Below are 27,542 nucleotides of genomic sequence, written 5' to 3'. Positions count from 1 at the left end.
AACGCAGAAAGCTGATTTGGAACATCTACAGGGAGATGATAGAGAGGACTGACAATAATTGTCGGTGTCTGGCAAGTAGCCCCCTAAACTGCATGCAGGACCTATGAAGAGGAACAGGTTGAGTAAGATGGAGGATTTAGGGGCCTTGGCGACGATCAAGGAAAGGGCGGGCGGGGCCGAAGGAAGGGGCGTGGGTAGGGACGAAGGTAGCCTTAGCGGGCAGGGAAAGCCAGAGGAAAGGGAGCCTCGAGCGAGGAGTGCCAGACTGCCCATCAGTATAAAAGTTGCGCTCCCAGCTTTGACGTTTGCCCGAGTTCAGTCAATTACCACGAGAACGCACACCCAATAAATAACCCCTTTTGCCGGGAGGCTGGAGCCCCGCCTGCCGCCTCGCCCCGCCCCTGACGCTCAGGCCCCACCCCTCGAGCGTCTCTGTATTGGGCGGAGTCAATAAAGTTGTAGGGGTTTGACTTTGCGGCGGACAACATGGCGGCCTCCACGCTAGGCTTGCTGCTGCGGAGCTTCCGGCAGGTCAGTCCCGCGCCCTAATCCCTGCCCCTCCTCTTCTCTCCTGAACCTCCAAACTCGCGCCCCCCGCCCCCTGCTCTGCCACCTGTAGAACCTGGTGCGGACCCGCCCCAGGGGTTCTCCCTCCTCCGGCTTGATTCTGGAGAGGCCCGAGCTGCTGATGCACATTTGGTGTCTGTACACGTAAAATTGACTTCTGTTTACAAGGCAGTGTAGGTGGAGAAGAGAAGGGGTCCGAGGATCGGCCCCAGGGACTCCCAAGTTAAGAGATAAGCAAAGGAGACTTGAAGAGGGCTCAGCATCAAGGAGCGGGGCGTGGTAAACCGCTCGAGGCTGACAGGTCCCTTCGATGGGGGCTGAGATCTGGCCCTAGGTTTGGCGTGGTGGAGGTGGTTGGGCGAAAGCGTCCTGGAGAGAATGGGAGGAAAGAAATCCGACACCACGGGGTGGAAACGAGCCTCAGAAGACGTTTTGCTGCCGAGTGGGGCAGAAAACTGGTTCAGTAGCTGGAGGAATGAGTTAAGAGTGGGTGTTTTGTGTGTATTGTAACATGACAGAAGCAACTGTGTGTTTTTGGTAAAGGGCAAGATCCTGTCGAGTGGCAACAACAACAACAAAAACGATGGAGAGTCTCGCTGGAGCTGTACCCTGGGGTAGGCAAGAGGTCATGGGTCTCGTGTATGATCATTTGGTCTTAGGAACGTGGACCCTTCCCTTCATCTGCAGTAGCCTTGTCCAACAGAAATATAACGCCCACCGCATATGTAACTTAAAATTTTCTAGTAGCACGTTTAAAAAGTTTTAAAAGATGAAGTTAATTTTTCTCTCCCAGTGGTGGGAGGAAAAAAGAGCGACAGAGGGAGCTATCAGGAGGAATTCGAGACTCAGCTAGAGCAGAAATCGGAAGGAGTCGTTAAGAGAAGAAACGGAGGATTGAGATTTTGATGGCGGTAGCCCACCTGGAGAGGGCCCAGGTGAAGAGGGGTGAGACAGGTGGGCAGACCAGGATGGTACAGAACAGAATAGAGGCAGTCTTTATAAAGCACTTCTATAAACTGATAAGGAAATACAATATGACTGTGGGCAAAGACAGAAAACATCCACAGAATATACATGAATACATTTCAAAAGTGTATTACTTTTGTAGTCAGAAAAAAGTTATATAAAGAATGCAAGTTAAAAAAAAAAAAAAAAGAAACCTGATAGGAAATGGTAGAGAGGAAGCTGATTAGGAATAGTCTGAAACAGAACTGAAGGACAAAATGTTGAATTTTGTTTTCTATGTCTCCTTGAAAAGGTAAAAGTAAACCTTGCCTTGCCCCTCAGCATGAATTCTTTCAGCCAGAATGATCACCTCTGGTCTTCATAAATATGTCTTTTTCATTTCCTTGCCTGGTTTGGACAAGCTTCACCTTCCCCTCCCTTCCCCATCCTATAACTGTATCAAAATCCTGTCCGTTCAATCCTGGCAGGTGTGGCTCTGTTGGCTGGAGCATCCCCTAGTAACTGAAAGGTTGCAGGTTTGACCCCGGGTCTGGGCATTTATGAGCAGCAACCAATCAATGCTTCTCCCTCCCTTCCTCTCTACAAGCACTGAAAAAAATTTCCTCAGGTGAGGATGAAAACAAAAATTAAAATTCTCTCAGTCCTTCAAAGCTTTCATGAAGCCCCCTATTTCCAGCCACGGGGCCACAGTGTTCATTTGACGCAGTCATGTGTCAAATTAATACTGAAAGTCCAGTCAGCTACCTCATTTCCAAAAGGTGGTTATAGATTTGTTGTATTTCCCCTGAGATTTTAGCATTGAAAATACTGAGTTTATCTTCTGTGAATAGACTGGAAAACTGTTGGCTTTCTAGTATTCCCATTTTCAGTTTTATATTCTGTAAATGCTGTATATACAAGGTCTGTCCACGAGGTATCTGGCCATGTAATATGAAAAAGAGACATTTATTGAAGAAAACACAAGAAACATTGTACATAGGACAATGGTACCTCAGTCCTCTTCAAAGTAGGCACCTTAGGACCTCACACAGTTCTCTTAATTACCATCAACTCCCCCATTGTATTTGCCAGAATCTGACCAACTATCTGATATCCCCTCCCTTTCAAAGGTGATTTTAGTTTTGGGGAAAAGCCAGAAGTCAAAGGGCACCAAATTTGGGCTGTAGAGGGGCCGAGTCACCTGGGTGATCTGATGTTTTGCCAAAACCCTCTGTGCGAGATGTGATGCCTAAGCGGGCGTGTTTTGGTGATAAAGCTGCCAATCACCAGTTGCCCATCGCTGCAGCCTTCTGAATCATCCGAATAGTTCCCGCTGAACGAGCTCAACTTTAACACCAAATCTGATGCAGCTTTGTTGCTCTACTGCTCAGTCATTTTGAATGTGACAGCCACACAGTACACACGCTCACTCAGTGTCTGCCGCCCCCACTGAGTAGTACAGTGAAGTCGTCCTTGTTCACGCATGCGCGTGCCAGTCCACTCTCCTTGGCTGCCAGGTTACATCAATGTTGCATAAAACCGTTGTTATATTAACAATGGCCGGACTTTTTCGGGACAGACCTCATGTATTTCCTCTATAAACAGCTGTTATAGGAAGCCATCATCATTTTCTGTAGCTGCAACTTAATTAGCTGTAATGTTTGCTCTGGTTTGGGAGATATTGGAGTTTTTAGTGGCCTGTGCTCTATGCCTGTACTGTCGGTCAGAACTGTGGACTATCACCATGCAAACGTGATAACAGGGAGCCTGCTGTGTTGTTTCTGGACGGCTCATGCTAAGAAATATTTGGTCAGTGATCATTTCAAAGTACCCTTTGACCCTGTAGTTCTGCTTCTAAGAATTTACCCTGCTGAGCCCTGGCTGGTGTAGCTCAGTGGATTGAGCGTGGGCCTGCAAAGCAGAGTATCGCGGTTCGATTCCCAGTCAGGGCACATGCCTGGGTTGCAGGCCAGTTCCCAGCAGGGGATACAGGAGAGGCAACCATACATCGATATTTCTCTCCCTCTCTCCTTCCCTTCCCCTCTAAAGATAAATAAAATCTTAAATGAAAACAGTTTCCCTTGCCGATGTATAGGATCCACGTGAAATGATTTGTATAGGAGGTTACTCCCCAGGGCGTGTTTTACAGTGGTAAATGGTGAGGTGTGGTCTGCCTGTCCACTGGTAAGTCACAGGTCAAATAAATTATGATGCCTTTGGGGGGAGAAAAAATAATTTCCCCAAAGACTTCTGACCCTTCTTAGTTCTTAGCTGGGGCCCTAACAAAAGACAGATTAACAAAAGAAAAGCATACAGATTTGTAAGTTGTACGTGACATGGGAGCCTTCCTAGGGAACCGGAGACCAACAGAAATGGTTCAGTCCGAGTTCTGTGTTGGTTTGGTGCAGAGCGGGAAGTCGAGGCAGCGTGTCACGCGACCAAGGGCAGGAGCTAAGGGTGCCCTGGGAGAAACAGCAAGGCCTGTGTGTGCAGACTGTTCTCAGTTCATACGCGAGCATGCTCTTCACCGCCCCCCGTGCGAGGAGCGTTCACCTTCGTGTGAGGGTCTTAACGGCTTCGAGGGAAGGTCAGAAAGTCGCTTGTGCACTTGGCATTGTTCACGTTTGTTTTGCTTAAAATGATCAGTATGCCAAGGCGCCGTATTTTGAGGTCGTGTGCCCTGACCCTGCCGCATCCACAGAGGGGAGGGGACTGGAAGGTGTCCGGGTGTGGAAAGATCTCCAAGAGACACCATTAAACGCAAAGGGGGAGGGAAGGGACGGAACACGGGTGAGAGGAACACATGAGGCTGTGCGCATGTGTCTGTGTAGACAAAAGTTTGGGGAGAAACTAGTAACTGGATACCTTTGGAGGCAGGAGGTGGTCACTGACCAGGTGAGGTGGGAGGGAGACTCCACTGTATGTCTTTTCATCCTTTTTTTTAAAATGCTTTTTTGGTAAAGATTTTATTTATTTATTTATTTTTAGGGAGGGGAAAGGAGGGAGAAAGAGAGGGACAGAAACATCCAAGTGTGGTTGCCTCTTGAGCGCCCCCTACTGGGGACCTGGCCTGCAACCCAGGCTTGTGCCCTGATTGGGAATCGAACAAGCAACCCTTTGGTTGGCAGTCTGGTGTTCAGTGCACACTGGCCAGGGCTCTTTTCATACTTTCTTTGAATGTTGAACCATATAACTATTGAGTAAAGATCAAACAGAATTATATTAAAAACCTCAGAAAATATTTTACCTTCCAACACACATTACTGGCATTGTATTAGTTACCACCATTTTGGCTTAATGTACATCCCCCAAAGTTATTTATTTGGACTGAAGATGTCTGTGATTATTAAAGTGATCCTAAATTACTAAAACAAAATAGGTGGTAGTAAGTAGTGACTGACAGAGGACTGCAGGGTGGGGACACTGGCAGAGCCTGGTCGGGCTGTTCCTTCAGTTGTTCCTCGTCTCTTTCAGATGGTTCCTTCATCAGTTTCAGGTCAAGTTCGAGGTTACTACGTAGACTGGAGAATGTTGCGTGATGTGAAGAGGCGGAAAATGGCCTACGAATATGCAGACGAGAGGCTCCGGATTAATTCGCTCAGGAAGAACACCATTTTGCCGAAAATCCTTCAGGTTAGCTAATTCAGATGAGTCCCTGTCTACCCAAGGTCATTAGCTCAAATCGGATCACTTTTGATACTGTTTGTTGTGACTTACTATCAAAATAATTTCTGGAGAAGATGATCAAGTACTCTTAGTCAACACAGACATCCTTCACACTGATTTTGGTGAGTTTCAGATTAGAGAGAATCATTCATTCCTAACTACTAAACTTCTATCCATTTTGTTAGGTGACCCTTAGAAAGCACTGGGGCGCGGCCGCCACACGGAGACCGTGGGTGGTGGTGACCTCGGGTCCCTCCCCCACCTGTCCCCACGCCCTGAGCTCTGCTGACACCTGGGGCTGTTTGTTCCTCACCCGGGGCTATTTGTAGCCCACCTGTCTGAACTCCTTTGCCCAGACTCCCTAACTTGAATAAGAGCATGTCAACCCTGCTTGGCTTCCTGACACCCAAGGTCTTGCACCTAACTGGTGACACAGAGTGCCTGCATTCAAGGGTCCTGCATTCAAGGGTCATGGGGGTACAACTCAAACTCAGGGCCACTCAACTTATCAAAAGCTCAAGAGTAAAGATAAAATAGGTTTGTAGAAGTTTGCAGACTATATAGGCCATTCAATACAATGGGTTCTTTTACATCTTGTCCAGATTAAGGCAGGTGAATAGATAACTGAGTGCCCTGGACCCTCTTTTATGCCTTTGACTGTAATGGCTTAAGGCACTTGCCTGTGTTTGGGGTGTAACAAGAAGTGGCCCTCTCAGCTCAAGGTGTTGTGGAGGATGCTACTTGTGAAACTCCTTAAGGAAACGTCTCTGACATGAGGGCAGCAGTAGCTGTGCAGAGACTCTGAATCGTGGGAACGGACGGTGGCCCCTGCTGCCGGCTGAGTGGCTTCCGGGCCGGTGCCCACACCCCCGTGTCACCCAGCCGCAGGCGTGCACAGCGCGCGCTCCGGTCCCACCTGCCTCCGCCTCGTTCCCTCACTGTGAGCTGCCTGCACTCGGGGAACAGGGAGAGGTGGGGGGCGCGTGTACACTGTTAACGCACATACGTAAATAAGTAGTTCGCAGTTATTCTTCAAGGTCTGCCTCCGTGAAGCTACTGCATTCTTCCAGCCTGGTCCTCTCTCTTCTCTCCAGCTCTTCCCGTAACACTTACTGTCTCCCGTTCATTGACTTAATTGTGTTCTTTTGTACAATTCTGTCAGTATTTCATAACAGCAACGTATCTACAAGCTGTTGGAAACCAGGAGGTATTCTTTTCTTTTAAATTTTTTTGAAGTGTGTTTATTGATTTTAGAGAGAAAGAGAGAGAAACATTGATTGGTTGTCTTCCATACACACCCTGACCAGGAACTGAACCCCTGAGATTTGGGTGTAGGGACAACAGCACTCCAACCAACAGAACCACAATGGCCAGGACCAGAAACTGTCCTTAATGCTTAATAGTTTATGTTAATTTAGTGGCTTTCATGTGAATTTTCTCATTTATGTACTTAAAATATGTTTACTGATTTTATAGAGAGATGAAAAGAGAAAGAGAGAAACATCATTCTGTTGCCTCTTGTGTACGGCCCAACCAGTCAAACCCACAATCTAGGTGTGTTCCCTGAACGGGAATTGAGACCCCAACTTTTTGGTATAAGCGATGACCAGTTGAGCCGTACTGGCTGGGCTAATTTATGTACTTTTAATACGTTAGAGTAATTGTTTTGCTTCCACCACAATCTAGCACAAAGTCAATCATACTTGTCAGATAAAAGTAAGTGTATTACTACAGGCACACACACCCACACCTTTAGGTACACACAGAAGAATAAACTTCAACTGGCGAAACCATAGTGCGAGCTACTGCAGAAGTTCCATTTTTCTCCCCTCAACCACTTCTGCCCGGACCAGGCTCACTCTCTGCTTTACAAATGATCTTTTAAACCTGTAAACCGCATCTGCTCACTCGCTCGGCCTCTCCCTCAGTCAGAATCTTGACCACAGACGTCAGGGCTGTGCAGGGTCCTACCCTCCCTCCCGAGACGGCCTCCTCCCCACCACGGTTCTTCCTGCTGCTGCTTCAGCCCAGAAGTTTCATACTTTCGTGACGCAGAATTGTGTGGGAAATAACCAACTATGTGCCTCTCGGAAAGAGAAAAAGAAGAGCAAACTAAGCCCAAAGTTGGCGGAAGAAAGGAAATAAAGAGAAGTAAATGCAATAGAGACCAGGCAAACACTAAAGATCTGTGTAACTACAAGCTGGTTTGTTGAAAAGATTTAAAAAATTGACAAACCTTTAGCTAGACTAACAAAGCAGAAAAGAGAGCACTCGGATAAATAAAATCAGATGAAAGAGAAAACACTTCAGCCGACACCACAGACATAAGATCACAGAGGGTAATATACTCAACTGTGTGCCGCCACGTCGGATAACCTAGAGGAAACGAATAGATTGTTAGAAACATAACAACCCGACAAGCATTTAAAGAAGAGTTAACACCAGACCTTCTCACACTCTTCCAGCATACTGAAGAGGAGGGAACAGCTCCACATTCATTTGATGAGGCGGGCATGACTACCCAGACACCAAAGCCAGGTAAGGGCACTACAAGAAAGGAGAACTATAGGCCAGTATTCCTGAAGCATATGGATGCAAGGGTTCTCAAGAAAATACTAGCAAAACAAACTCAGCAGCACAGTAAGAAGATCATACACCGTGATCAAGTTGTATTCATTCCTGGGATTCAAGGATGGTTCAGCATGCAAAGGAATAAATGATACACATTAATACACAGAACCAAAGATAACAATTATATGATCTTAACAGATACAGAAAAAGCATCAACATTGAACACCCCTTTATCTTTTTTTAAAATTTATTTATCTTTAGAGGGGAAGGAAGGGGGAGAGAGAGAGAAACATCAATGTGTGGTTGCCTCTTGTGCGTCCCCTTCTGGGACCTGGCCCACAACTCAGGCATGTGCCCTGACTGGGAATCAAACCGCGATCCTCTGGTTCGCAGGCCCGTGCTCAATCCACTGAGCTACACCAGCCAGAGCAACATCCTTTCATCTTAAAAACTCTCAACAAATTGGTTATGGAAGGAACACACCTCAACATAATAAACCCACAGCTAATATACTCAACAATGAAAGGCTGAAAGCTTTTCCCCTAAAGTCAGGAACAAGATAAGGGTGCCCTCGTCACCACTCCTATTCAGTGTAGTACTAGGAGTCCCAGCCAGAGCAATCAGGGAAGTCAAAAAAGAAAAAGGCACACAAATCGAAAGGAAAAAGTTAAATTGTCTTTGTTTGCAGATGATGTGATCTTATATCCTAAAGACTGCACCAAAAAAACTGTTAAAACTAATCAATGAGTTCAGTAAAGTTGCAGGATACAAAACCAACAATGAATTCAGATGCATCTCTATATACTAACAACAAACTATGTGAAAAAGAAATCCCGAGAACAACTGTCCCACACGCGGATGGCTGCAGGTTCGGTCCCTGATCGGGCACATATTTAGAGCTGTGGGTTTGATCCCCAGTTGGGGCACGTACGGGAGGCAGCCAAGCGATGTTTCTCTCTCTCCATTTCTCTCTCAAATCAATAAATATCCTCAGGTGAGGATTAAAAAAAAAGAAAAGCAATGAAATACCAGAAATAAATTTAAGGTGAAAGATCTATACACTGGAAACTGCAAGAAACTTATGAAAGACATTGAAGAAGACCTAAATAAAGAGGGACCCTGTGTTCCTGGGTCAGAAGAATTGATACTGTTAAAACGGCAGGTACTACACAAGCCCATCTGCAGGTTCTGTGCGGGCCCTATCAAAATTCTGGTGGTGTTTCTCAAAAATAATAAACAGTGAAGTAACCCTAAAATTCATTTGGAGTGTCAGAAGAGCCCCAAATTGCCAAAGCAATCACGAGAAAGAACAAGGCTGGAGGCGTCACCCTTCCTGATTTCCAGTTCTATAACAAAGCTGTACTAATCCAAAGTGTATAGTATTGGCATAAAAAAGCCATACAGACCAATGGAGCGGGATCGAGTCCAGAAATAAACTCCCACGTAAATGATCAATAAATGCATGACAGGGGAGTTAAAAATACCCAGTAGGGGAAAGGATAGTTTCTTCAATATGTGGTGTTAGGGAAACTGGATAGTCCTATGCAAAAGAATGAAATTGGACCCTCATACTACTCACAAAAATGAATTTGAAGTGGGTTAAAGACTTAACACCTGAAAATGCCAAACTCCTAGGAAAAAAACATAAGAAAAAAGCTTTCACATTGGTCTTGGCAACAGTTTTTAGGTGTGGCACCAACAGTGTGAACAACAGCAGTTGTCACCGTGACACCAACAGCGTGAGCAACGATGGTTTTTAGGTGTGATACCAACGGTGTGAGCAACAACAGCCTTCGATATGACACCAACAGCTTGGGCAACAAGTTTTTAGGTGTGGCACCAACAGTGTGAACAACAGCAGTTGTCAGTATGGCAACAACAGCTGAAGTAAACTAGTGGGACCGCACCAAACTAAAACCTCTGCACTGGGAAGAAACAATGCGAAGAGGCGGCCTAGTGGGTGGGAGACAGTATCTGCCCACCGTGTACCCGATAAGGTGTTACTGTCCATCCAAGACGTATATGGAATTCACGCCACAGTAAAAAAAAATTCCGAAAAGAAATCCAGTTTAAAAATGGGCAGAGACACAGGTAATATAGTCAATACAATATATTATAATAACCTGATATGGTGACAGACAGAACTAGACTTAATTGTGGTGATCACATACATAAGTAGCAAATCACTGTCGTAAACCTAAAACTAATACAATATATTGTGTTAACTGTATATTTAAAAGGTAGTCCCCCCAAATGGGCAGAGACCTAACCAGACATTTCTCCAAAGACACAAATGTACAGTGGCTCCATGCATTATTGGTAGGAATGTAAACTGATACAGCCACCGTGGAAGCTCCTCAAAAAACTAGAACTACCGCATGTGACCCAGCAACCGCACTTCTCACTGAACACCCACCGCAAATGAAGTCACCAGAGAAGATACGTGTGCCCCTAAGTGCACTGCAGCCTGTTCACAACAGCGAAGCCGTGGAAGCAGCCCAGGTGTCACGGATGAGTGTGGCACTGTGCTCACAAGAAGGGACCCCTGCTTTTTTGCAGTAACGTGGATGTACCTCGAGGGCAATTTCGATAAGTGAGGTAAGTGACAAAGAAGGGCAGATACTGTGATCTCATCTGTGTGTGGAACCTAAAAAAGCAGAACTCACAGGAACAGAACGGTGCTCAGCAGAGGCCGGGAACAGGGGAGAAAGGAGATGCTGGTCCGAGCGGACAGACTTCTAGTTACGAGTGAGTTCGGCGTGGTGACTGAGGTTACCAACACCACATTATAGACTTCAAAGTTGCCAAGAGAGTGAGTTTTAAATTACGAGAAAGGTAATTAGGTGAGGTGACGGAGGTGGTCAGGAACCTGCTGTGGTAATTATTTCACAGTACATACAGGCACCGAGTCACCATGCTGCACACTGTAAACTCACTGTCGTATGTCCATTACATGTCAGTAAGGCTGGGAACTCACATGGGGAAGACAGCAGAAATGCGTTCACACGGTTCCCACGTGACTTAAACAAGGATGGAAGTAGCAGCCTCATAAATAACAGCTCAGAACTAGAACTACCCGATGTCCATCAAGTGTAGGATGGGTAAGTTTCCACCAATGTGCGTGAACCAATTGACACGTGCAACAGAATTAGATAAACCTCGTAAACACACTGGTGGGTGGAAGAAACCGAACGATGAATGGGAAGTGCACACTCTGTGTTTATATTTATGTAACGTTCATAGTGAGAACTAGTCCGTGGTGGTAACCAGGTTGGCTGTTACAATGCCGGGAGGAGGCGCGGGTGCAGCCTCGGGGCCGGTGACGGTGTTTCTGTCCAGTTTTGGTCACACGAACGTGTTGTTGTGGTCACTGAGCTTTCCACTTACAGCTTGTGCGTCTTTAAAAGTCATACGGGGCCACGTCAGACATTTGCCATTTTTCCGGTCTGTTGAGCTTTGAGGTTAGGGTTCCTGACCGTGGCCGAGGTTCCTTGGCCACACTCTGGCTACATTAGTGAATCCAGCCTGTCGTTCTCCTCCTCAGATCACTGACCTCAGCATCTGGACTCAGTGCACTCATGTGATCTAACAGTGTCGTGCCTTCTCTTAGGAAGTGGCTGATGAAGAAATTGCTGCCCTTCCCCGGGATAGCTGCCCCGTGCGAATCAGAAACCGGTGCGTGATGACATCCCGGCCACGTGGTGTGAAGCGGCGCTGGAGGCTCAGCCGCATCGTCTTCCGTCACTTAGCCGACCACGGGCAAATGTCTGGGGTCCAGCGGGCCATGTGGTGATCCGCCCCAGAGCCTACGAGCGTCCAGGGAAATTGGCTGTGACAAAAGACTTTCCTAAGACAGAAGCCCTTTTCCCATCTAGCACGGGAGTCTAGTCTGCCTGATGCCGTTACACTTAAATTTTCAGTGAAGACATTTGGGTGGTTCATCCTTTGGTGAATTCTCTTTCCCCAATTCAGTCGTTGGACTGAATTAAATATGCTGTTCTCATGCATGGTGCAGAATAATAAAAAATATTTTCTGTGAAAACAGGCTCTGTATGCTTGCCTTTCCCTTCAAGTTGCATCTTCCAGCAGCCTTTTGGGGTCCCTGCACTTAAGGGCATTCTCTCCTAACGCAGGATCCGAGGTACCGTTAATCCAGCTTACCACAATGGAGCCAGCGCATCTCTGGCACATCTTAGCCCTGGGCTGGCCTCGCTGGCCTCACTGTCCACTCTCCTGTTGGTTTCTTGTTAGAGAAACAGGGCGTGGGAAGGGAGAGCTGACGTCTGATTACCTGACCCTCAACTTTGTGCGGTGGCAAGTTAGCAGTGGAACCAGTTTTCTTGTTCCATCTCCCGGGACCCTTAGAACAAAGTCCCTGAAAACCCTATCCGAAGAGGAAGAGTTTTGTTGCATAGTCAAGTCTCGGTCTTCCCGTTCATGTCCCCTGTAGCAGAATGAGTTGGGGTAGCAAAAGGCTGTCTCCGGCAGGAGCAGTGTGCAGTGACACAAGCGTGCAGGGAGTAGTGTGGAGGCACCTACTCAACCCTCGGGAGTGCGCTGGGCGGCCAGCCACGAGATTCTGTGCAGGCAGAGCGGTGGAAGCAAAGGCATAAAGGCTTCAAACAGTGAAACTAATTGTTTCAATGCATCAGGACAAGGCAAGGGCCAAACCACGGATGTCATGGATGGCAAGAAGCTGAGACCTAATTTAAACACAGCCACTGCAGAGTTTTAAGCAAAGGAATGACATCACCAGCTTGCTCTACAGGTAACTGATGGATGGTGGTACGCAGCCAAAAATGGAAAAGGCTACACGCAGGATAACCAGTTGGAAGGATGTCTTAATTGTCCAGGAAGACAAGGGCTTGAAGTAAGATAGCGATGTTAGCAAAGGAGAAGATAGAACAAATTTAAGTATTAGGAAAGAAAATTGGGCAAGCCCTAGAGACTGCTTATATCTAAAAGGTAGAAGGGCTCTCTGGCCCTGAATGGTGAGACTCAGGGGATTGGGCAGAGCCTGCAAACCAAAAGGTCGCTGGTTCGATTCCTAGTCAAAGCACATGCCTCAGGTGCAGGCCAGGTCCCCAGTTGGGGCTGTGCAAAAGGCAACTTGTTTTCCCATTTTCCTCTTCTTCCCTCTCTAAAGATAAATGTAAAAAACACTGAAATTTTAAAAAGGAGAAAGGGTCTCCCTCGGTTCCTGGTAAGGGTGACTAGATAGGTGGTACAGAGCAAGCCCCGGTCAGAAGATAGTGGGGGTCGGGGAAGAAGGGGTTTGGGGAACATCTGGAAGTTCAGGTGTCAGTCGTGTAACACCTGGGGGGCCTGTGTCGTCCCGAAGGGGCAGCCACCAGTGCAGCTGGAGAGCAGAGTCGGGACCTTGCTGAAGATCCGAGAGGGAATCACCACGATATACCGGGGATGCATTTCTAAAGTTACACCGCCAATGACAAACTGGAGGGCCAGCTGATCCCAGCTGGAAACTAGTGTCAGTCCAATTAGAACTAGAACTTCACATTTGCTGACTTCCGGCATTCCCGGCTAAGATGCCTCCCAACCTGTCGTTTGAATCAGGACTCAAGCATGACCTGCACTGGGTTGCTCTGTATCTTGTCTTTTGTTGGCTGTTTGCTTCTCCACGTGTCCTTTAACTTACTCCTCTGTCTTTACAAAACTGGCTGTTACGTCCCAAAGCTTGACTAACCACAGGTCCAATTATTTCGAAACGAGTTTTCCCAGTATGCTGTGCACTTTCTACCACATCCGAAGGCACTTACCCGGTTGTCCCCACTTTTACAGATGATTGATAGTCATCTCTAAAGCTCAGCCTGATCCCTGAACTTGAAGTTCACCATTTATTAATCCACCCTCTGTCATTAAGGACTGCAATAGGTACGTTCTAATTTTCACCAGTCTTTCTGCATTAACTGGAATTTGTCATTAAGGAACTTTCCCTTATCAACCATGTATTACCCTGAAATAGATTTCTTACTATAAAGACTAGATAAATGCATGGTTTTCTAACAACTTTCAGAGTAAGTGGTGCTCAAGCAGTTTCCAAAGGCGATAAATAATCTTTCACTACCGTGAACTTGCAGATTCTGTTTCAACCCACTCCGGGCATTAATTTCAGGCTAAGATTAACCCACTGCCCCCGATCCTCCACTGCTGGGTCCTTTACCCTGTTGCCGTGGTAGAAGATACTGGACCTTTCCTCACGTTCTGACGTAAGAGAACCCAGGCTTCCTGGGGTATTTCCTGCCCCAGACTCCACCCACCCCCCCAAGCATCTCTGGTGTTGTGAGTAGCAAACAGTGCACGGGGACCACATCTGAGTGCCAAGGGTGCCGCCCATTGCTACTGAATTCTGGATGCTGTTGCTTGACGCATTTAGGCCCTTTCGGTTGGACTTGTGAAGAAATGGGTATCTTTTCCAGACAAAACAGTAAGTTTATATTGATTTTATATTTGTAAAAACTTAGCTCCTAATCACATCAATCTGCAGTAGTCCCAGCAGCGCACTAGCCGACGGACAGTCAAAATGCCGTGTTCCAAAGCCACGCGAAAGCCACGTTTGTAACTTGGTATGTTTTCAAATGTTAGGGTTATTTTAAATTAGCTTTTAAATTTTAGATGGTTCTCAAGTCAAAACTAAAGAAAAAGGTACATTCACAGAAATAGCACTTCCACCCTGCCCTTCCTTCCTACTGGAAACCTTTCTTGATAGTTTGGATTTACCCTTTCAGTTGGAGAAATACAGGCAAATATATGTATTGTATATATACAATACATATATACAATACATATATATACCACATGCCCGCCAGCTCTAACATAAGGCAGTTGAGTGCACCACAAATGGCGCTCTGAACGCCGCCTTCCCACTGGCCGTGTCCTGGTGATCTGGCGATCGCTTGCTGCACCAGGACTTGGCACCCTTCGTTCCTGTTTGTGACCCTAAGCAGTGCCTGTGCAGACACACCCTGGCTCACTCAGCTAGTCCTCCTGTAACTGACACCTGGGTGGTTCTGATCTTTTGCAAATATCATTCCCAATCTTGGTCAATATCATCATCTTTGGGGAAGGAGCTAGAGGAGCTGGGAGTCAGAGGACAAGTGCACATGACGCTGGCAGCAACGACCAACTGTCTCATTCTCTTTACCCCACTGTGAGTCCCCCAGACCCTCAACCATCCACACGCTACACTTCTGAGTTTTTCCAATAAGAGGTAAAAAGAGTTTTCTCTTCTAAACAAGGTGAGCATCCTTTCATGTTAAAATCCACTTACATTCATTTCTCTGTGAACTCTTGGCTATGTGTCTTTTATTATGTGTGTGGGTTTTTTGGCCGTGTAAACATTTATTACGTAGTTGAAATTAACCACTGTTTATTCAGCCTTATTACTTCTCGTTTTCAAGTCAGGTAGTGTAGGTTTCCTTTACTCAGGTTACTGTGGAGTTCCAGTCATGTCTTCTAACACTCACATGGCTTCATTTTACATTTAAACCTTTCACCTCTTTGGAATGTATATATTATTACTTTTGGTTATTTCGATAAAAGCTCACCTCTCCTGGTTTTGAAATGCTATTACAAGGCATACCTTGGAGATACTGCAGGTTCGGTTCCAGACCCCCGAAATAAAGTGCGTATCGCAATAAAGCGAGTTGTAATCTTTCTGCTGGTGGAGGGTCTTGCCTTCAATTTGTAAAAAACACACCTGTGAAGTGCAATAAAGTGAAGCTCAATAAAGACTCCTGCATCGGGCCCCTCTCTATTCTGTTCCACTGGTCTGTTATTCATGTGTCAACATCCCAGCTTTCATTATCAAGGTTTAATAACGTGTTCAGTGGTACCAACAACCATCCTACACATTGGCTGTTAGTTCATTCTAAGCACTACCTACCAAATCTGACTGTACCATGTGCACCAAATTCTCGTTACAGTGGTTTTGGTTAATCCTCCCGGACTTTTCCTGTGTGTTTAACCTGTATCACAACCTAGGACGGCGACCACAGGCATCTCGCCCCTCTCCCTGTTTTTACGGTAAGTGATTCCCCCTAGAACAAACAATCCCCCACAAAGCCTGGCCTTTCCTGGATAAACTAATAGTCAAGCTGTGTCACCAAATGAAACCCTAACTTGACTGAAATACGATGGATTTTCACATTTGTTTTGGCCAGTGGCTACTGCTTTGTTCTGTACGCTGACCCCGGCAACACTCACTAATGGGTACTATACAGAGACGTGTGTGCTTGTCATGATCAGACTTGGTTTCCATTTATTCATCAACAAACATATTTAAACCTAGTGCAGAACACTCTGAGGGGATCCTCAGGGCACCGTAAGGTAGGTGCGTGCATTACTTAAGCTGCTAACACAGAAGAAATGGACTCTCTACAGCCACCTGGAAGCAGATACAAAGTTGCATTTTATGCAAAAGTTCAAGTTTTATTTTATTTTTTTTTACTTATTCTTACATTGGTGAGAACTGATGCCAGGAACTTAAGAAGCACTAACTTCTCTACCTCTTAGATGAACAAAAACACGACAGGGCGTTTTCACTAGGCAAGACTTGCTTTTTCACAGTTCACATGCGAATGCAGTATTACTCCTTGTTGAACAAAATGACCAGTTTACAAGGAAACCATCTTTAGAGGAAGTATTTAATAAGAGTATTTTATTTAAATAAACCCTCCAGTAGGAGAATTCACTGCCTTGACTTAGAAGATGACTCTGTATAATGTTATCGGTTACATTTATCTGTGCGGCTCACCAACGTGTCCTCATCGAAACATCAGTATTTCCATATCACAGTTCCCAAAAGGGCTTTACAGCCTCAGAATTCTGTGTCTCCTTTGGCTTGCTTCTCTCTCGACTGTACCCAGGCTTTATTAATGGTTCGCTTCATATCATCATCTCCATCTTCATAAATTTTCTTTAGAACATTCATTAACCCCTCACTAGGGTCTGTTTCCGTGTCATAGGAAGGCTTTCTGTTAAAAAAGGAAACAATTGAAAAATACACATACATCTAAAAATGGACACACATGAACACGCGCACAAATGATCCCATTTACTGAGAGAAATTTCGTATGCATCATTACTAAGCGTGGAGAGATACGGATCAGGCCACTGATGCTCACGGACAGGGGAGGAGACCGCGGGCCCACAGACACCCACGATGCAGCACATACGAATTCTCAGTGAGAGCAACACGCGCCTACACGTGATCCCACTGGTTCTATGAAAGGGTGGGCATCGAAACGGCCAGAGGTTCTCTTGGGACGGCAGGGTTTTAGGCCACTTTTAGTGGAAATGTAAGTAAATGAGCATTTACTGTTCTGAACTATCCTAATTTTTTAAAAGCATGTTTCCTCATATTATTTGCAAATACTCTGAGAAACACATCAACGCCCGTTACACTCGGACACTCCCACATCGCCTATCGGAAAAGCCCTCCTCTGGAGCCTGAGACACAGCGGACTGGGCAGGTGGTGAAAACAACAGTCCTCAACGTGGTCGGTGCCTTTTCCAGTTCAGTCCGTGTCCAACTGGCCCAGTTCCCTTTAAAGTCCTCACTCGCCTCATTCACTAAGCGCCCAGCCTAGTCAGCCGCACCCCAGAGGCCCCCGCCCCCAAGGAGAGGCTGAGATGCAGAGCAATGAGCAACTGACACAGAGGTCTTTAAACACTGTTGAGAAGAGCCATTAAGTAGGAGGAAAATATCCTTCCCACTCTCCATCAGCGGTGGTGAAACCCTAACCACCTTCTCAGAGCCCTCTGTGGCCCTCGCGAACCCTGGGGTGCCTGGGTCCCGGGGGAACTACCGAAGCGGGATCCCTGGAAATGGGCACCATGTGCCCAGAGAAGCACCACTGGCCGGGCGTTAAGAACCGGCACCAAGAGCCAACCAAAAGCAATGTGCTGGACACTTCCAGAAGGTTCTGACAGCTGGAGCAAGTGTGAAGGTAACTGAGTCAGCCTGTGGACACCGAGAGGTAAGTGATCCAATCACAGACTACACAACTCCGTCATCCCCAAAGACAAGCCCTTAGAAATCGAGAAGCCCAGCAAAGAAGGTACTACCTTCTTAAAGAAACGAAAGGGCACTTACTCTTTGTCTTTGCACTCTTTTTCCACCTGCGTCAGGTAGTCCCACCTTGTGCCCTCCGCTTTCTTCCTGCACAGGACGATCACCGTGTCTGTCTTGACCTGGAAGAGAAGGTAACACGGGCCCAGCTCAGATGCGCGGAGGCCAGCACAGAAGCTCAGAAGACAAGCAGCTCCTCCCTGGTCGTCACTGCCACTCGTGGGCCTGTTTTAGGTCCTAGTAAGGCCCTCAGGTGAAGGGCCAGAGCCTAAGCACTCACGCAGGAGAAAGACCACAAGTTCTACCAGAACACCTTCAAATACCAAGTGTCCTCAAAACATAAAGGGTGTTGGTGGGAGCCGGGGGGTCCTTCACCAGGAAGCCTTCCCCAAGGTGCAGTAGAAGGGCCCTCAAGACAACGGGCAGAGCAAGCAGACAAGCTCCAGGATGGGATGGGTCTGGTGTCTGAAAAGCAGAGAGGAGAGGCTGGGCTTTGGTGGAGGATGGGGTAGCACAGCGAGAGGGTCCCAGACAGGCAGGAAACCCCATCATGCAGGGCGGCGCCGACTGCCAGTCTGGGAGGCACCAAGGAAACAGGAGCACAGAGCACGAGGCTCCCCCCACCATGCTCCCTGGGGTTTCAGGGCCTTTGGGGTGTTCCTTCAACCACGGATTGGCGGATGCAAACCAAGCAGTGAGACAGAAGCTAATACATAAATAATACTCTAATGTCATCATTAGACTGTTACAGAATTCCACCCACACGCAGACGGCAGAACGGCACATCTATATACCAGATGCGTAACCTCATTTAAATGGGGTAGAAAGAGGGATTATCTGAATCAGTAGAAAGTGTGGATGAGTTTTTTTAGGCAGTTTATTTTTATAGCTTCTACTAACTCCAACCAGGTTAGGTACTTCAGTCCTTTTATATATCAAAACCACACAAAGCTTCCAACCAGGGCTACCATCAAACACTTCATACATATTTCATTTCAACTTTGTGAAATGAACTATTATTCCTTTGTACAAACGAGGAAACTGCTTAAAGGTCACGACCAGGAAGTGGCAAGACCAGAGTTAAAACTCAAGTCCCACTCTGAACCATTTAAAAACCTCATTCCTCTCCTGATTTTAATGCAATATTCTTATGATATTCTATTTTTCTAGACCAGGAGTTGGCAGACTTTTTCTGTGAACGGCCAGAGAGCAGATATTTTAGACCGTGTGGCCACAAGACCTGCTGCAGCCCCGGAACCCCGCATCCGGAGCCCCACAGCAGCCACACGCCCAACACAGGAGGCCGTGTCCAAGCAGAAATGCAGGGACAAAATACTCAACGTGCTGCGGTTCGTAGGTCCCTCTTATGGAGCATTAATCAGTCCTGGTTTATCTCAATTCTAAATCAGCCAGGTACAATTTAATGAGGTTTCATGATATGACAGAAAGAGCAAACTTACTTTTTTTGAACTGCCTTCCACAGAGATGGGTTTCAAGAGGTTGTTCACAATCATGGAGTAATTCTTCCCGTTGACATTCTTTACCAACAAATCAAATGACCTACAACACAACAGTGAATAAACCGTCTATCTGGCTCTATGAAAGGTGCGCCTCATCTTGCAGAGAACAGCCGCCAGTGCGGTTTCAGAAAGACCACTCGGCCACCCCCCCAGAGCAGGTAAGTTGGGCGGGCTGCAGAAACTGCGGAGCAGAGCTCCCTCCAAGGTGACCTCTGCCCAGAAGACTGCTGCCTTCCCCGCAGCGGGGGCTCACCTCTCTGTGAAATGCACCTGCACGTTCTCCGTGGGGACATTATGGACGCCAGCCAGAGTGACGTAGATTTTCACAAACTTCTCCGACTGATCCCATCCTGGGGACAAGAACCACAGAGAGGGACATGTGAGTCTGGTCCTCTCTCTAAAACAGAAGAGCAAATAGCTTATGATAAAACTCGGTACGACAGAAATCCAGCAGTAGAAACATGAAAAAAATTAAAACGTAAGACATTTTCTGGATGGAGAAGTTGAGCTCCAAAGCAGTTGGGTAACCACCCAAAACTCAACCTTTAGCCAATGGCAGAACTAGACTTGAGTCTGTGTTTACTGAACACAAAGTCCGTGTTTTTTTAATTCCTCAAAGTAAAGAATATTTCTTTATCTACAGATTCTCAGAAACATTCTTTACCAGTAGTTCATTTCCCCTATTTATGAAAGTAACTTTGTCCTATTCCTAAATATTGGTGGTTCTCCACAAGGGGGACAGCGAAACATCAGTACTGTCTGACCCCGCAATCACTGCTGCTTCCCGAAGCAGGTTCACACACACGGCCAGTTCTGGCCTCCTTGGCTCCCTTCTCTGATGACGCGGAATATAAACTTAGAGTCCGGTTCACCCAAATCGGCCAACCCGACTAACATAACGTCTACTAAATGCCGGCTCAGCACCTACTGTGAAACTATGTTAGTTTCTGAACTAGATGATTTGTCAACACAGAAATACTCAAACTATCATGAGACAAATTCTTACTTAAAAAAGAAATACAAACTTCACCTACATAGTATATGAAATACATGTGTTTACTGTGTACATGTAGTATGTACACATGAAATACACGTTCCTAACACTTCCTCGGTGCTTCCCTATACAATAAAATAGCGTTAACAGCCCACAGCGTTCTACAGAACTTCCTCCAGTTTCTCCCCATTCATCCAGTCCACGCTTCCACATTAAGTTTCTCCCTGAACACGAATCTAGGTTCTGGTTAATGTGCCAGAACCCCCCATGCTGGGAACTGCCCCCCTGGTTTCAGGAGCTGTAACCTCCCCCCATGGCTAAGGCTGAGTGAGTGACCTTTGGACTGTGAGCCACTAAGGAGACAAAGCTTATATCCCTGGCAGGAGCGCTGCTTCTGCGCCTTTTACTTCATCCATAACTGGCCCCCAATGCGTAGTCGGTTAGGCAGTGATGGGTAAGGTTTCCCAAAGGGGGACGACCTAAGAAAGACATGATCATGTGGAGGCCCCAGGGGAGGACTTGGGGGCCACAGATAAAGGGGGTGATGGGCCCTCGCCCCTTGGTTTTGACATAGCCTGAGTCCTCATTCTGTCTGAGGGAAGTCTCCCAATCTCTGGGCCGTCTTACGCCCCCTGCTGGCCTCAAGCCTGAAACAATGCCGGGGTGGTGCACCCTGTGCTGGAAAGGGCGGGTTCCCGGGTGATCAGGCCTAAGAAAGAATATGTAAATGCCCCGTGAAACCTGCTTTGCTAAAAATGCTCTCGATTAAATGATAAAGGTCCCAGCAGGAAATGAGCTTGTTTCCCAAAGTTTTGGAGCCCTTTAGCTAACAGACCCTGACTCAGAATAGGCCCCCTGTAGTTCTTTGTATGCTACCTATTGTTTGATCCTTACTGCCTGACAATAATTAATGCACTTTACCTGTATTCCTGTGGTAACTGAACCCCATAAAAGCCTGTCCAGGCAAGGGCCGAGGCGCTTTTCAGCTCTTTTCAGAGAGTGGCCAGGCTGCTCCGAGGCGCTCCTGCCTGGAGGGAGTAGTCATGCTGTCCCTTTTCTGTGGACTGAGTCCACAGGCCTCAGTAGTCCGTGTGAATTTATCATATCTCATCCATAACGCGTGGACACTGCGGGCCGGTGTCCGTGTCACCCCCACCTTCCCATGTCAATTGACTAAGGACACAGCGTAACCCCGACAGTGCGCCTCTTAAGTACGACACACACTGCTTTTCACTAGACAAGACCCAAGATTCTGGGTTGGCCAAAAAGTCCACTTAGCTCTTTCTGTAAAAGACATTTTTTCACTTTCACCATTAACTTTATTGAGCTGGATGTTCTGAGTATGGCAGCTGTCTTCTGTGTGGTATAATGTGGACTGTTCTCAGTTAATGTCGCAATATGATCTCTATGAACTTCGACTGTTCTTCCCGACTGTGGAGCGTCCTCCGGCGGGAAATCTCCAGCCCGAAACCACGTAAATCACTTTGGACACATCTGATCAGTGACAGTCCACCTCTGTACGCTGCACAAATCTTATTTTGCATTTCAGCTGCATTTTTACCTTTCTGGACATAACAAAGCATAAATTGCAAAACAGGTTGCTCACTTTCTTTCATCTTTATTAAAATGGCTACACAAAAATTGACCAATTTTTTTTCTTTTAAAAAATGCACAGGTATAGCTGTCACAACACAAGTTAACAAAATTGTTTCGAGTGAAGTTAAAAGACAAGTAAGCCCACTAAAGCCACCTTACAGAAAACAACGAATGAACTTCTGGCCACCCCAGTGCTTAGTCAGTGCCAGACACTGTGCGCACGAAGAGATGAGGCCATCCCCGGCCTCTGAGGGGCTCCAACAAACGCGTCCGAAGGGGCAAGTGGGCGGCTGACTGTGAGCAGGGCCTGGTGCTGGCCACACTATGCGCCCGCAAGTCCGAGCACAACAGTGGCAAATGTCAGATGCTTGGAAATGTCTGACTTTGACTAGCTTTCTTTCCTCGGTTAATACTGGTGGTTGCTCGGCAAAGTGAAATGCAAAACGGGAAAAAACCCAAACTAAGATCTGTGTTCCATGTATGCTAAGTAGGTTCCTTCTTGTTGCTCCTCATCACTGTACTAAATCAGCTGCTAGAATGTATCCTTTCCTTGTTCATCTCTGAAAAAGCATCTTATTAAGAGCTGGGGCCGCTCTGTCAAACTACAAAACGACCACTCTAAGCTACTTCAACAACTAAGTGTGTTAGCCAGTCACACAGCAGACTCAGGTGCTGCTCGCAGGCAGGAGGAGCTGGGCGCGGGGGAGCGGGTCCTACCGTAATTACTGATTTTCACGGTGTAGCCCGTCACAACGGGGGCCACCACGGCAGCCGGCTTCTCACTGTCGAGAGCGTCTGCTTTCCTCTGTGACTTCTGCTGCATCTTGTTCTTGATTTCCGTCTCAACCTTGGATTTTTCAGCTGTCAGAACATCACGCACTCTCTTTCTCGTGGCCTTTTCCAGCAATACCTTGACCTCTTCTAGATCTTTCTGCAGCTGTGTTACAATAAAAGGTAAGTCAGCTATAATGAATAAGGTAACAGTCTGACATCGTGCCTACTGGTCATTGCAGCTTACTGAAATAAGAGCTAAGAACTGAGATGGATTCATTCACATTTCCTAGGGTTGGGGAGCAACTCGAATTCTTTCTTCCAGCCTCTCTAATTGTACATAAACCAAGCTTTCTTTCTTTCTTTGGAAAATTTAACGGTCTTGAATTAACAACAGGTAATCAAGCCTCTGTTTTCCAGTTTGGTAGATTAAACTACAAGATAACTTCTGTGATTTATAAACTGTGGTGAAGAATCTCTTATTTTTGAAAAGAAAAGGAGTTCATAGATCTCCTTCTAACACCCAGTCCTAGACATCAGACACTGAGAATTCTGAAGCTATCACGATGACTGAGTGTGCGGTGTCATGAAACGCAACGGCAACTCTACTGAGCAAACCTAACGTCCGTCAGTGAAAGTTCTTCACCAAATACCCAAATATGACACATAAAAGTCTGAATTTTGAAGACAAAGGATAAAAAAAGACATATTTCTGCTTCTAAGAAAAGGTCTTGTCCTGAAGCTCCAGGCTTAATCTTACGGGCAAATGTCTGGGACTCGGTCGCGCAGCAGAGAGACAAACCTGGGTAACAAACAGTCCGACACACTCCTGGTCACCACACGGGCCACCCGCTCTCTCCTCCTGCCACAGCCTCACCGACTCAAGTCCTAGTCCCCTTTCTGCAGGCACAGCCCACACTTTTCTAAGTTCAAGAGTTAAAGACACTGTTACAAAACTAACAGGCCTGACAAAACTTTTCCTAGTTATCCTCTGACAAGTTACAAAAAAAGAAATTTGATTTTCTTAAAATAACTTTACATTCTGACTGGACACTAGCACTTTGACAGGAAGATGCTCACATTACATAGCCTGAGAGCACATAAAAGGCTCACGGTAAACATTTTTCAATGCTTAATGACTCTGTACAATACCTGAAGCAGAGGTTGAGAGTCCTTACAAAGTGCAGTGACCGGGAAAGAGACGCTGTCTGGTACCCGTGTCTGACGTTATCCCACTGAATTCAGATCCCTGCCCTCCCCGCCTCCGATGGTAACACGGTGAGAGGCGTCCCACTGTGTGCACTCTACACAATCGCAAACTCCTGCTACCGAGACAAAGAAACTGCAGACTCTTTTTGGATGCCAGCACCAAGATGCTTCAGTTCAAAGCAGTCTTTTTTATTAAGATGGTTTAAAATTTTCACACTGATTCCAACACCAATGTGACAGACACTGAAATGTAAAGTTAGCGTATCTGTCCCTAGAGTAAAGACTGAGTTTGACTAGACTGGGAATCCTTTTCCTAGCGGACTCTGGAAAAAACTCGAGAATGAAGAGATTCCGGGGGCCCCCTGCAGCCAGTGCCCCATCCAGTCAGTACCTCCACCGCAGGTGCAGGCACCAGGGGTCCGAAGCAGCTCACACAGGCCCGTGTTGGGTGGTCCCTGGTGCTTCCGCTCGGTGTGGACCTGAAACCAGTAGGAGCGACCCCTTCTGTGCCTTCGATAGCAGTTTCTCACCTAATTCATCTTGGCCTTCACTTGTCTTCCTCGTGCAAAATCACATACTCTCTTACCCCATCCTCACACACACTCAAACGTGTCTTCTACTGCACTTCCAAGTCCCACAGGAGGAAGCTTCAAAATCAAAGCACCCCAAAACATCGCTCCAGACAGACACGAATGGCCACAGGCACAGGAGAGGACGCCGGCTTCACTCACCAGGCACTGAGGAACCATCCAGGCTTCAGTAAGACGCCACTTCACACCCACTGACATCAACAACAAAAACATCCGGACAGAACAAGGGGCCACAGACACACTTGTGGAAATGGGAGACCAGCCGCCACTGTGGCAGGAGTCGGGCATCCCTCCAGGTCAGTGCCAGGAGACTCCGCCCTTCTACGGCTACTGAGAACCCCAGGACACTGCGAACCTGGCCCATGCAAAAAGCTGCACGTAAGTGTTTATGGCAGCACTGTCCGTGACAGCCAAGAAGGGGGAAAAATCCAAATGTCCACCAATGCATGACAGAGAACGAAGTGTGGTGCGTCCATGCGGTGGAATACCATTCAGCCACAAAAAGGAACACCCGCCATACCAAGGATGAACTTGGAAACATCGCGCTAAGTGAAAAGGAGACAAAAAGCAGAGGCCACCCAGCGTGGGCTTCCGTTCGCACAGACAAACGTGCACAGACAGTGCGGGAAGAGGCTGTTCAATGGACCCCTGTGGGTTTCTCTGGGGAATGATGAAAATGTTCCAGAATTGGTGATCACCGAACAACACTGAACATACTAAAACACACTGACTTGTATACGCATTCTGCGGGTTAGAAACAGTGAATTTTATCTCAAACAAAACGAATACCCAGCAGCGTCCCGAAATGTTGATTTAAACGCCTGCACTGACTAGTCCTTAGTGAAGAGGATGGAGGGCTGAAAAGTCACCGCAGGGACGATTTCCTCGGCCCACGGCACCCTGGGCCTGTCTTTAAGCCTTCACAGAAACGGGTGGCAAGTCACCCAGACCGAGACTTTATCACACACACGCACCTCTGCTTCACTTAAAGCAAACTATGAGACCTAGAAAGTTCCACCTGGGAGTCCCCAGCCTTGGTCACACTGGAGAACAGACTTCCAGGGATGCTGAAATTCTGCTTAGACCAAGGAAAGAGCGACCCAGGCACCGTCACGCCCAGTGTGTAACTGCCCAAGTTCCCCAAACTCAAGCCACCCGCCTTCAGAGATTAGAGCTCTTATAAGAGAAAAAGGCCATTCCCACCGCTAGATAAACGAACCTTCCAACTTTTTTTAACCCACAGAGCAGACTGCGGTCCGCCAAGCACTGTTTTACAAAGAACTGATACTTGGCGCCCTTAACCCAACGGCTCGGTGTTCCTGTGGCTCAGAGAAGCACAACGACGTGTCCCGAACCCCGCGGCTACTCGCGTGTGCAGAGAAAACACGCCCGAGAGAACGAAGTGGTGGGACCCAAGGCTTCTCAGCTGCCCGCGACCCTCCACCCTGCAATGACACTCGGGGTTTGCCATCAGTCCCAGGCGAACGAAGCCTCCCGTCCCCAGGCCTGTACCACGGGCGCGGGAAGGTGACCAGCTCGTTCGGTCCGCAGTCCGCTCCACCTCATCCCGACAAACCCCGGGAGGGACCCCCGGCGGGGCTGAGCGGCGGCGGCGGCGATCAGCAACTTTCCCGCGGAAGCCGGCGCACGCAGGGGGCCGTGTGCGAGGCCCGGCGCGCACGGGGAGCGACAACGGAGGGAGGGGGCCGCGGGGCGGTCAGCACGCGAATCGGGGCGAGGAGTTCCGGCAAGGCCCACGAAGGAAGATGAGCTGGGACCCTTACCTCCTCCACAGCTGAAGCCATGGTCGGGTTGGGCCAGGCAAGGAACGAGATACAGCCCCGCGGGGGATATAAACAGGAAACGTCGCACCGCTCGCTGAGCAGGACCCCACGACTCGCAGCGCCCGCAACCTGTGCGCACCGCCTGCCTTCGGTGACACTGGGGCCCGCCTATCGCCCGCGGCGCCTCTAGAACGTTCGCGAGTTTTAGCGTCACAGCCCAGTCCCCGAGCGCTACTTGCCTCCCAAGTCCCACCCCACTCGCCGAGCCTTCTAGCAACGCTCAACTCTCGCGAGAGGAATGACGCCACTTCCTCTCCGCACCGACAACTGTTGGTTTACACTTTGACCTCCTCTGCTTTGGCTGCGCAGTCGCAACTCGGAACCGCAGCCTTTGAGGACTATCCCCCGACCCCGGAAGCAACGTATAGGTTTCCCCCCCCCCCCCACATCCAAATCGGAAGTTGACTACGGAGTCGGCTACTTCCGTCCCGTTTAGGAGACGGGCCCGCTAAGCAGCCATGTTGCCTAAGGCTAGTTTGTGACTCTGTGCCAGAGAAGGACAAAAAGAGAAGGGGCAGATTATTTATGTTTTTGAAACGGGAAAGAGCGAAGACGTAAAGTATGGAGGACCCTGACAAGAACAGCTTAATTTGCATCGGCGACGTGGTGGCGTCATCACGGGCAGCGTGGGGTTGGTTGCCTTGGCCACGTGACGGCGCTACCATTAACGGAAAGGTCGCGGTTTGATCCTATGTAGGTTGCAGTTGTGTTCCTGCTCTAGCTCACGTGGGAGGCAATACATCGGTGTGTCTGTCTTTATGACAATAAGTATACCCTCAAAAAACTAAAACTAGTTTTGTGAAAGTATTTAAAAAAGCTGAAATCAAGACTTATGCAAATATGGTATGAATATGTGACAAATATTCAATTTATTATGAGGGAACCAATGATATGTTAAAACTATCAGTGCATTTGCGTAACTGGGGACTTAATAGGCAATTTAACAGTGTTAGTGTAAGGTTGCAGAGTCAGGTACAAACTGATTAATGTCCTACAGTATCAAACTATATAACCTTTGGAGTAACCTGTTGCCCTGAGATGCTAATCCACCTCTGCTGTCCCTTGAACAGAGGAAATGTAGATTTGAAAGTGAGTCACTTAGAAGCAGGGGAAGCTTGTTTTTCAGAGAGAAGCAACAACAAATAAGCATAGATGGCATTTCAGTCGTTTGTCCCAGTG

The 27,542-nt window shown here is 47.4% G+C and overlaps 3 protein-coding genes across 3 annotated transcripts in view; 1 reads left to right on the top strand and 2 right to left on the bottom strand.

Annotated features, from left to right (window-relative positions):
- The window catches only part of TNN (tenascin N), a 69,204-nt gene extending 52,913 nt beyond the window's left edge, over positions 1–16,291 (bottom strand). The window contains exon 1 of the mRNA XM_053663716.1: positions 15,350–16,291. The gene's annotated coding sequence lies outside the window, so the exon portion shown is untranslated. The remainder of the gene's footprint in view (positions 1–15,349) is intronic.
- On the top strand, positions 441–11,778 carry MRPS14 (mitochondrial ribosomal protein S14). The gene is made up of 3 exons (XM_037145572.2): positions 441–531; positions 4,987–5,145; positions 11,360–11,778. The coding sequence occupies exons 1-3, from the start codon at positions 487–489 to the stop codon at positions 11,540–11,542; spliced, it is 387 nt and encodes a 128-aa protein (XP_037001467.1). The 5' UTR covers positions 441–486; the 3' UTR covers positions 11,543–11,778.
- A 102-nt stretch (positions 16,292–16,393) lies between the features above and the next one.
- CACYBP (calcyclin binding protein) lies at positions 16,394–26,570 on the bottom strand. The gene is made up of 6 exons (XM_037145570.2): positions 26,304–26,570; positions 22,667–22,886; positions 19,613–19,709; positions 19,300–19,399; positions 17,864–17,961; positions 16,394–16,742 (listed from the first exon to the last, which is right to left on the bottom strand). The coding sequence occupies exons 1-6, from the start codon at positions 26,322–26,324 to the stop codon at positions 16,586–16,588; spliced, it is 693 nt and encodes a 230-aa protein (XP_037001465.1). The 5' UTR covers positions 26,325–26,570; the 3' UTR covers positions 16,394–16,585.
- Between the last annotated feature and the right edge of the window lie 972 nt (positions 26,571–27,542).

This window comes from Artibeus jamaicensis, unplaced genomic scaffold, assembly GCF_021234435.1.
Source record: "Artibeus jamaicensis isolate MK-2021 breed Jamaican fruit bat unplaced genomic scaffold, CSHL_Jam_final contig_327, whole genome shotgun sequence".
Classification (NCBI taxonomy): Eukaryota; Metazoa; Chordata; class Mammalia; order Chiroptera; family Phyllostomidae; genus Artibeus; species Artibeus jamaicensis.
This window is presented reverse-complemented; position numbering and strand designations above follow the sequence as displayed.

What these genes read in the sequence shown, in the direction of transcription:
- CACYBP (XM_037145570.2), bottom strand. Translation starts at nt 26,324, where the DNA reads ATGGCTTCAGCTGTGGAGGAG. An exon ending in CGTGAAAATCAGTAATTACG is followed by an intron (nt 19,710 to 22,666) that starts GTAGGACCCGCT and finishes TCTTGTCCCCAG; the next exon opens with GATGGGATCAGTCGGAGAAG. An exon ending in CAGGTGCATTTCACAGAGAG is followed by an intron (nt 19,400 to 19,612) that starts GTGAGCCCCCGC and finishes GTTGTGTTGTAG; the next exon opens with GTCATTTGATTTGTTGGTAA.
- MRPS14 (XM_037145572.2), top strand. Translation starts at nt 487, where the DNA reads ATGGCGGCCTCCACGCTAGGCTTGCTGCTGCGGAGCTTCCGGCAG. An exon ending in TGCTGCGGAGCTTCCGGCAG is followed by an intron (nt 532 to 4,986) that starts GTCAGTCCCGCG and finishes CGTCTCTTTCAG; the next exon opens with ATGGTTCCTTCATCAGTTTC. An exon ending in TTTTGCCGAAAATCCTTCAG is followed by an intron (nt 5,146 to 11,359) that starts GTTAGCTAATTC and finishes GCCTTCTCTTAG; the next exon opens with GAAGTGGCTGATGAAGAAAT.